Source organism: Pelophylax lessonae (genome assembly GCF_965119305.1).
Source record: "Pelophylax lessonae genome assembly, chromosome: 4".
NCBI lineage: Eukaryota > Metazoa > Chordata > Amphibia > Anura > Ranidae > Pelophylax > Pelophylax lessonae.
The window spans coordinates 615724851-615735995 of NC_138771.1; the positions used below are offsets into that span (position 1 = coordinate 615724851).

General features: G+C 41.4%; 1 protein-coding gene across 1 annotated transcript in view; it reads left to right on the forward strand.

The window, feature by feature from the left end:
* Positions 1 to 689: 689 nt before the first annotated feature.
* LOC309552835 (E3 ubiquitin-protein ligase Rnf220-like) overlaps positions 690 to 11145 on the forward strand; it is a gene marked incomplete at its 5' end in the record, with an annotated part of 64873 nt that continues 54417 nt past the window's right edge. Inside the window, one exon of the mRNA XM_082253744.1 lies at positions 690 to 1194. Within this exon, the coding sequence (XP_082109870.1) occupies positions 690 to 1194 (505 nt within the window). The remainder of the gene's footprint in view (positions 1195 to 11145) is intronic.

The window sequence follows — 11145 nt, forward strand, 5'->3', positions numbered from 1 at the left end:
ATGGGGCAACCGATGTCAGCGGAGACACCTCCGCTGACACCCGCTGCCATCCGTATCCGATCCTGACCGTGAAATCTGGACGGATGGAAACCCTATTTTTCCATCCGTTCAGGGATCGGATCGGATGAGAGCGGACAGACAGTCCGCTCTCATCCGATCCCCCATAGAGAGCAGCGGGGGCTGTGACACCTCCCTCTCCGCACTGCAAGCGGAGACGGAGCTGTCATCCGCCGGCTCAGCGGGGATCGCGGATCGATCCCCGCTGAGCAGCACGGATCCGCCTACGGAGGCGGACCGTGTGAAAGAGCCCTTACAGAAGATTCCTTCTTTCTTGGTTAACTTTTTGCTCGAATGTGTACCGATTTAGCTCACATCTATAGAGTTGTTGGCTTGTGAAAAGAAACCTCTGTAAAGATAACATGGAATCAACCATATGCTTGTTACCAGGCTTTTTTTTTTTTGCCCTAAAGACTTACTTTTGAAGTCAAAGACCTGAAACAAGTATATTGATCTTTTCTTTCTGAATTTTTGGTTTTGGTCATTGATTGGGAAACTATTATTATCAGAGACAGCCAGAAAATATTTTTAGGAGGTGGTCTGAAATAGCAGCCCAAGTATTTCTTCTGTATAAGTTTCCTCTACTGATGTTGCGTTTTATCACTGTCTTAGGTCTGCTGAAGAGTCTTAGGATGGAGAGCACGCCTGGGCTAATAAATTCATTGACATCTCAAGCCCTCCTGGTTATGGCCACATCCTCGGATGGTCCACTTGGACTAGTTCAACAGCCTCCTCATTACACTGTTCCAATGGGCATGGACAAACCTCCACAGATGACTTACCTGAGTCCAGCATACCCTCTTCTCTACCCACCTCAGGATCATTTGAATTCAGCATGCCCACCCCAGCTTCTCTCGCTTTCCCACCAGTATGGACACCCTCGACCAGGGGTCAGTGTTCTAGGCTACGGCGCGCTGCACCCTTTTGCTGCCTTTCGCCTCCCAGAGAGTATGGAGAGACTTCAGGCTGGGTTTCTGAATGCCAAAAGGTTAAAAGGCGAATCAGAACCACCACAGATCCATTACCTGCCGATGGAGACTGGACTGGAAGCCCCTCGTATGTCCCCGGGGCCTGCGGTCCCCCCAACCTCCCACAGGAGCTCCCCAAAATTGAGAACAAGCTCGAGCTCAAAAAAAGGTAGGCTGTTCATTGACAGTAAGAGTGTACGATAATATTTATTGTAGATTAAACAAATCATTTGTAGTAGAGGGACAAAACTACAGATGGTAAACTCACCAGTGATGTCTGCAGGAGATAAAAAAGGCCAGAGTAGAGCATGACTGAACCTACTAGCAGTGGTGTATTTTGGTTTTGTGCTGCCCTAGGCAAGACTAAAATTGGGCTCCCTGCTCCCCCCTATGTAAATTTGCCCCACTTCTTTTTTAATGGATGTGACTCCCTCCAAAATTGAAGGATTACAAGTCCCATGAACCCCTGAGATCTCACAAGAGGGGGGGGGTGAGAGGGGGTGGGAGAGAGAGAAGGGTGAGAGAGAGAGAGGGGGCTGGGTGAGGGAGGGAGAGAGAGAGGGGGGATGAGAGAGAGAGGAGGGGATGAAAGAGAGGGGGGTGAGAGAGAGAGGGGGGAATCAAAGAGTGAGAGAGAGAGGGGATGAGAGAGAGGGGGGAGTGATAGAGAGAGGGGGGATGAGAGAGAGAGGGGTGATGAGAGAGAGAGAGGGGGTGAGAGAGAGTGGGCTGAGAGAGGGGGATGAGAGAGAGAGGGGATGAGGGGGGTCAGAGAGAGAGGGGGTGAGAGAGAGAGAGAGGGGTGAGAGAGAGAGGGGGAGGAGAGAGAGAGAGGGGGTGAGAGAGAGTGGGCTGAGAGAGGGGGATGAGAGAGAGAGGGGATGAGGGGGGTCAGAGAGAGAGGGGGTGAGAGAGAGAGAGAGAGAGGGGTGAGAGAGAGAGGGGGATTAGAGAGAGAGGGGGGATAAGAAAGAGAGGGGATGAGAGGGGGGGTCAGAGAGAGGGGGATGAGAGAAAGAGAGGGGTGAGAGAGAGAGGGGAGGAGAGAGAGGAGGGGGTGATAGAGAGAGGATAAATGAGAGAGAGGGGGGTGAGAGAGGCAGCTCTAACAAACAGTGGCCAATAGAGTCTCAGGTAGAGGGGGGGGGCGGCTTTTTTGCTGCCCCCCTGCAAAGTGCCACCCTAGGCCTGGGCCTTGTTGGCCTTGGCCAAAATACAGCACTGCCTACTAGTGCCTATCAGAAAAATGTTGTTTTGTGGCACTGCTGTTTAACGATTAGTCCACCAAAAATGTGTACAGTGTTTAAATTCTGGGTAGACTTGGTTGAGGTAAACCACTGACCGGCTTCTTATATCTCTCAGGGACTGAGGTGGTGGGACCTTTGAGGTTGGGTTCCTGGATTTACATGGCAGCCGAAGCCTCTAAAATAGACTATCATTCTTACTGCTAAATTCAGCAGAAGGAGATATATTTGAAAGTCAAGGCATCTACAAGCAGGACTCTTTTGGTAAGAGTTAAAATAATTCAGCAGGTGATTTTCAAAAGATTATGTTACCACCCAACCTTCTAAAGTAGAAAAGAGGACGACCATTTAGCAGTAAAATGTTTTGGCAAAATACACGGCAATGCAACTTGCCATATTACAGGTTAGGTGAAAGGCCGCAGTATGTGTCACACGTTTTACTATAGTCAAATACATACACCAAGTGCCAACAGCTGTTTTCATTGATATGTGGCAGGTCACTTAAAGCAAACCTGTAGTGAACACTGCATAAGCGCAAGGACCAGCAGATACCACTGGCTCCTTAGCCCCAGTTCATCATGGGAGTACCTCCAAATTCTTGATGCAATTTTTCTCCCCCAGTTTAATTCCATGCCCCAATGCCAGGACCTCATAGACTTTTACAGGATCTATTCTATTGCTTTCAAAGTGTTGATATTTGCTTTATGAGTTCAGTAGACCAGTGGTCCTCAACTCCGGTCCTCGAGGCCCACTAACAGGCCAGATTTTAAGTATTACCTTGGGGAGATGCAGACTAGAATACTGCAATCACTGAGCAGCAAATTAGATCACCTGTGATGTAATTTAGTTATCTTGCAAACCTGGCCTGTTAGTGGGCCCCAAGGACCGGAGTTGAGGACCACTGCAGTAGACTACCCGCTGAGAATACCTTCTCAGCTCTGCAAGGTTAGTTTAGGAATGTTCGGCTCACGACTATAACAGTGGTGCCCATGAACAATAGGGAGGGTGTATCTCCCCAATGCGAACACTTTTTGAGAAGTTATTAAAATCTTTGTAATTTAGTATTCTGTACAAGTAGGCACACACATTTATTGCAATTTCCCAAGCACTTGAATGTGCCAATTAAAGGGAATGAGACATCTAAAAATTATTCTTACTGCTATTTTTCCCCATAATAGGGCGCATCCTTCCTTAACTTCCCAATGCCATATTTGCATGCTAAGCACAACTAATGCTGGCCTTACACTTGTAGAATTTTGCTTCGATATAAAAGTATAAAAATTGCTCACCTGATCATTTGATGGTGCCTTCATGAACTTGAATCCATGTCAATATCTCATTTAAGCAGAGTTGTATAAAGTAGTCGAAATCCATACTTGAGTAAAAGTACAAGTGCTAGATCAAAAAGTGACTTGAGTAGAAGTGGAAGTGCTCAATCAAAAAGTGACGAGTAGAAGTACTAAAGTATTCAACATTTTTTGTAGTTAAGTATTGCAAGTAGTTTTTTTTAAACATTTTGCTACTCAAGTACTGAAAGTAGTAGTTTTGAAAAAAAAAATTGCTACTCAAGTACTGAAAGTAAAAGTACAAGTACTGCGTTATGTAGTTATTAAAGAAAGAAGTCAAAAGTTTGAACATCATATTGTTTTTTATTATTTCAAATGCAGCTTTTATTTATACATACAGTAGCATTTATTTTCATATGCGCTGATAATACACATGTATTGGGCTTCATGAAACCTGCCACCTACTGTTCTGGCAGTGGTAATTTTTATAATAGTAACGAGTAACTATGCAGAACAAAAAAAAAAACATATCGGAGTAGAAGTATTGAAATCATCGAAAAAATGTAGTGAAGTAAAAGTGGAAGTAGGAGAAAAAAATTCTACTCTAGGAAAGTACAGATACCGCCTTTCGGTACTTAAGTACAGTAGTGAAGTAGTTCTACTTAGTTACTATACGTCTCTGCATTTAAGTGCTATATCAATGTATCAATTTTCTATTTCAATATTATTATTAGAATTGAATGCAAGAAGAGTAGAGTGTACAACTCTTACACAAACAGTAGTATCGGAATAGAGATAAGATATGGTCCCACAGTGCAGATGGGTGAAATAAACATATCAATGGCAGGCATAGCCAACAAAATAACATAATATAATATCAAATTCCATAGATAATTGAACCCAAAAAACATGTCTGACACACAAGGATAAACCACCCTATCAGGGCAATCAGATAGCCCCCGCCAGGGACATGCACAAATATATAATAGGTCAGCATTTACATTGCCCACCGGCCAGCCAACGTGGGTTACAAACACTTCCAAATACTCTATTTCAAAAAGCAAATATGAAAATCATGGAGGTCCCAAACATGATCAAACCTAGCAGATCTGTCTTTCAGTATGCTGACCAGTTTTTCATGTAACATGATCCAGGTCAGCTTACTTTTCATAACTCCAATGTATTGATTTTCATTGAACAAATATCCTAGTTTCATATTAACTTTGCCAATTGCATGCACATAAGACTACTTATAATTTTTTCCACTCTGGATCTCAGATTCAACAATTAAAAATTAGTTTTGTTTGCTCCCATCGCCTTGTCCTTCAATGTTTTTGCTCACTGTGGTTGAACCCAATTGTCCAATCATCCCCTTCAACTTTTAGGCGCCTTTCACACATACGGTCCGTTCAGTTCATCAGTTCATTCACGTCAAATGTATTCGTTTTCCATCCGTTTTTCATCCATTTTTAATCAGTTTTTTATCAGTTTTTCATCCATTTTTTATCCGTTTTTCGTCAGTTGTTATCCGTTTTTTGTCAGTTGTCATCCGTTTTTTGTCAGTTGTTATCCGTTTTTTATCCGTTGTCATCCGTTTTTCATCCTTTTTTTATCCGTTGTCATCCGTTTTTCATCCGATCCGGTTTTTTGACGGATGAAAAATAGGGCATTCATCCGTTCAAAAAAACGGACATTGACGGAAGCGGATGAAAACTGATGTTAACGGATGATCATCCGTTGTCATCCGTTTTTTACATAGAGATACATTGATGTCCGTTTTTCATCCGTCAACGGATGGATGAAAAACGGACAAACAGACAGCATGTGTGAAAGGGGCCTTAGATAATCAAACAAACGTTCTGAAAGTAACAATTTTCTAACGAAATTCAACAGATGTAAGGCTAGCTTATGTGAACCAGCTTATGGAAATGCTCTGCATCACTTTGAAGACACTTTAGCTTGAAGGTAGAAGGCACTTGTAGTTGTATATCAAACTTTACTCTACAGCCACTATCCAGCTATATGCGCCTAGAGGACAGTGATGATAGAGATGTAAAGGTTCTCAGTACAGTGACCTGGCACTGCCATGATGTTTTATGTGTGTAGCACTACTCCCTTGGGAGCTGCTGGTTACGAGTTCCACTGGGTTACCATTAGCAACAGCATGACAGTTCAACATTTTCCAAGTGATTTGGGCTCAGTCAGGAAACAGTCTAGGAGCTTTGGTTTTTGTGTTTTTATTGAGAACTTGGATGGGAGAAGGGAATGAGTGGGATACTCCAACTTGTATAACTATGCACCATTAGCTGGTATGACTGAATAATGCGTGCGGCTAGGCCGCTGCTTTACTTTGTCACTAGCAGTGAAGTAGTAAGAAATGAACTGTCTAAGGTAATCTGTACAAGCATACCCCACTTTTAACTACGCAATGGGACCAGAGCATGTATGTAAAACGAAAATGCACTTAAAAGGAAGCAATACCTTTTTTCACATCTCAATGCATGTAAATACACTAACTGTATGGGAAATATTGGTCAGCTTGACATGGCACTGCTCCCAAACCATAAGTGACAAGGACACCAAACTTGGGGAGCACGTTAAGCGGACCCAGGACTATGGCATGGTAGATTACCTAGGCAAGCTAGCCGGCCACAAAATAGGATATGTTGTAGTCCTGGGTACCCTCTCAGTGCTCCCCAAGTTTGGTATCCCCGTCACTTATGGTTTTGGAGCAGTGCCATGTCAAGCTGACCAAGATTTCCTATAGATGCCAATGTTAAAAACCAGTAGTAGTGCTATGCCAAGCTGTGTTCGTACTCGGGAGTATACGTAAAAGTGAGTGTACGTAAAGTGAGTGTACGTAAAGTGAGTGTACGTAAAACGGGGTATGCCTGTACTGTACTGCAGAACAATCTTCAGGGCCCTTCCTGGCACCCCCTTTATTCCTATTCTTCAGGGTCAACTACACGGCACCCCCTTTACCGTTACACTTCCTGTGTGAGATAGCTCCTTGATCCCCCTGACTTCTCTGGAGTGGTCCCCCTTCCTGGGCAGACCCTTAGGCAAACCTCCTGGTACTCACGGACACTGTTTTTCCCGAGAGACTCTGCCAGCAGCTCCACTGTCAGCACTCCGGATCCTCTGCAGCTCAGCTCCACACTTGGTTCACTAGGCCGACTGCCTGAACCACCTTCCTCACCTGCAGGAGGAGAGACAGCCGTCCACCTCTCCTGGGACTTTGCTCCCGCCAAAAGACACCCTGTCACATGTCCCCTCAGAATTTATTGCCAATCCCAGCATGAATTGCAGCATTGCCCACCCACTGGGACTGCCATAAAACATGATGTGTCACTGGCTAGGTTTCCTCCACTGTCCAACAACCCCCCCCTATTGGATACAGTGGGGACACTCCCTCAGACTCAGTGAATCACACCTGGAAACATGTGACAGGCAAACTAACAGATCAGACTTCCCCGATAAGCAGAGGGAGCAAATAGATGCTTTTTCCTAGCACCTACCTAGGAGGGTGCTACATGTGTAACACCAATGGAGGTCTCAGTCTTGGGTGTTGGTCATAAAAACAAAAGTAGCCACATTGAAAATTTTCCATTTACCTTTCTCTTTGGCTCTCTTCTGCTTTCCATTCAGACAATAATATCCCACCTTCGTATCACAGCTCTGCAGTTCTCTTTTTGAAGTTTCTAAACATTTACTACTTTTTATGGTAAGATTGTGGAAGATTAGATCACTAACTCAGACTAAAACCCGTCCTGAGGTCGAGGTGAATTCAAAAGTGGTTATAATGAGAACCCACAGACTGACCAGACTTGGACTTACCCACACACTTTGTTTTTTAAATACGTTTCCTTTTAATTTCACTTCTTGTAGAGAATGTGTTTCTGTATATCTCCACCCTTGTATTAGGTACAGCATTATGACCCATTGTTTCTTTGTTCCTGATAGAAGGTTATTGGCTGTTATATTTAGCCACCATATATATATAGGTGTGTATATCACTTGGCTCCTACGTTGCCTACAGACAATATATTTGGGTTAGTTATAAAGGCAGGAACCCTGTCTAAATCTAGTTAAGTGATTATATTATAAGAAAAAGTTAAATGCATCTAAAGACAAGAAATTAACTTATAGTGTGGGGAGGGGTTAAAACTAGTGATTGACCGATATCGGTTTTTTAAAGCCGATACCGATATTTTGGCCATTGAATATTGGTATCGGCCGATATTGGCCGATATTTCTGTACATTTAAAAAGAACCCTCCCTTGCACTTAAAAGCATTCAGAATGCCAAGTTTGCCTGTTCTGAATTCTGTCATTTTTATTTATTTGGCGGCGAGTACCCGGAAGTAATGACATCACTTCCGGGTTTTTACATGGAGACCCGATCAGAGCCAAATGATCGGGTCTTTGGCGGCCATGCAGGATGGTTGCCCGGGTCTCCTGTTGGGATGGGAGACTCAGGCGAGCCGCGTAGGGTGGCGGGAGGGGGACGTCCCCTCCCGCTCCTTGTAATGACAGCCGAGCAGCTTTTCAGCCACATCGGTTGTCATTGCAAGACAGCCGACCATCGGCTATGGACGCCGGTACTGGGGTGATGCCTCTAGCTGCAGGTATCACTCCGGTACAAGCACTTTCCCGAAATATCGGTAACCTCGGGGGCCGATTCCGATATATCGGGGAAAGTGCATATCGGCCCTCGATATATCGGCATTGCCGATATAATTGGTTGATCCCTAGTGAAAACCCTACTCGGGTTTTTACTGCTGTCCGTGTCCCCACACCATTTGTTCTTGTAACCATTGTCACCATAACTGAGCTATCATTGTGTCAGGAACAAAAAAGATAAATGGCTCAAAGGAAACACTTGTCTCTGAAATATTAGGTAAATTAACAATAATAATAACAGTAATAATAATAATTAGTATATTAATAATAATAATTACTAATATTATCTATAACTAATTTTTTATATTATGAATAACAAATTAATTTATGAAAAATAATAATAAAATCATCATCATCACTGAATTAACTCCTAAATTATATCTAAAGCAAACTATGATTACCAGAATTACTGCATGTATATCTCAAACAAAAGCTGTTTTTATTTTGGGAGTATGTAACCAGGGCCGGGACAAGGGATGGGCAGGAGGGGCGGCTGCTCTGGGCACTGTAGTATCATGTGAGATAAGGGGGGGGCGCCACAAGGGGAAGGGGACTTGTGTTGGGTGGGGCAATTTGCGAGGCAGCAGGGGATAAGGGGGTGTGTCCTGGACACACTCTTAAACCTTGTGGACAGCCTTCCCAGAAGAGTTGAAGCTGTTATAGCTGCAAAGGCCAACTCAATACTGAACCCTACAGTCTAAAGCCCCGTACACACGTACTGAATGTCAGCCGAACGATCGGCCGTCTTTTGTCCGGTGCTGTCCTGTCGGCTGAAAAGTGCTAAAGACTGCACATGAATTTTGTCGGCCAACAACAGCCGACTGGAGAAGTGATGTCATGTGATGGTTAACTTTCCGTGTCTTTTTTTTTCTCAGAGCATGCCCAGTCTTGCTAATCTGCTGTTAGTCGGCCGAATTCTGTACTGACTGGTGAACAATCGGCCATTCTGGTGACGGCCAACAAAAATTTTATAGCCTGCACACCCGATTCTGTTCGGCCGAAAAGTCGCTGTCGGTTGTCGGAAGCATCATACTAACAAGCCGACAATCGGCCGATCGTTTGGCGGCCGAATATTTACGGCCGACAATCGCTACGTGTGTACGGGCCTTAAGACTGGGATGCCATAGTTGATATGCATGTAAAGGCAGGCGTCCCAATACTTTTGGTAATATTGTGTATGTGCAGTTTTTGGCCAGTGCCATGCATTTTCCACAATTATTACACAACATTTAGGATAATCAATTAGCATTCGGAGAAGTAGACATGTAATAAGGTGGTAATGCTGGTTGCCCTGCATTGCAGAGTACAGAATGTTCCAGGCACCCGGAGGTAGATCTGTCAATGAACAACTCTTACATGTGTTTTTTATTGATGTCTGTGTCCCTGCTGTAAAACTTCACCCTCTCAATTTGTCCTGGTCACCATTGTCAGCGAGAGTGAAAGTGATGGGAAATCAAAATGATATGGTTGTCACCAAAACAGGAGACAAGGGAAGCCCTCCTAACAGGGAAAGTTGTTCTGGTGACAGCTGATTAAGAGAAACAGAGGGGAAAAAATATAAGAGTGACAGCAGAAAAAGACCAAGTGGTCCATCAAATCTTGCCATTTTTGTTTTTTATTTTAATCGTTTTTTTGTTGATTTTTTTGGGGTATTTTGTTTTTGATTGTTTTTTTTTTTTTGTTTTGTTTTTTGCTTTCACTTTTTGTATACAGCCGTGTTTGTCTCAAGCTTGTTAAAATTCACCGTTGATTAACTCACGACTTCTTCTGTTCCAAGCATCATCTACTCTTTAGGTAAAATCAACATTTGCAAGAGGGATTTATCCTCACCTTGCTAAAAAGAAAAAAAAAAAAAAACCTTAAAAAGTGTTCTATTTCTCAATTCTATCGAAAACAAAAAAGATCTCCCCAAAGATACACTTAAAAAAATCTTCCCGTCTGTGCTCTGATTTTCCCATCATTTTTACAAAAAAATACAATGTATTTTTAGACTTTGACTCTGCTTTATTTTTTACCTTCTTTCAAAACGTTCTAATTTGGAAGAAAAAAATAGTTGGCAAAAAGATCCACAAGTTGCAGCAAGATTAATAGTTGGAAGGAAATACTTTTTGTGACATTTTTTTTATAAATAGGACCTTAAAAACAAAAAATGTATTATACATCAGAACAGGAAAATGCTTTTATTGGAGCTGCTGAGATTTTTATTCAAGTACACTTTTTTTTTTGCATATTAACCTTTCCTATATATACATATATATATATATATATATATATATATATATATATGTATATATATATATATATATATATTTTTTTTTTTTATTCAAGTACCTCTAGTTCTAGTACACTTTTATTTTGCATATTAACCTTTCCTATATATATATATATATATATATATATATATATATTTTTTTTTTTTATTCAAGTACCTCTAGTTCTAGGTACACTTTTATTTTGCATATTATCCTTTTATATATATATATATATATATATATATATATATTTTTTTTTTTTTTTTTATTCAAGTACCTCTAGTTCTAGTACACTTTTATTTTGCATATTATCCTTTTCTATATATATATATATATATATATATATATATATATATATATATATATTTTTTTTTTTTTTTTTTTTTTTTTTTTTTTTTAATTCAAGCACCTCTAGTTCTAGTACACTTTTATTTTGCATATTAACCTTTCCTATAAATATAAATATATATATATATATATATATATATATATATATATATATATATTATTTTTTATTATTTTTTTTTAACACAGTAGTATTTAAAGTAGATGTAAAGGCCCATTCTTCTTTGTTCATTCTTCTTTGTGGTGCTTTAACACTCATAGTAATTTTAATTTTTACAGTAATATGCATTGTTTTAAAGTGGTTGTAAACC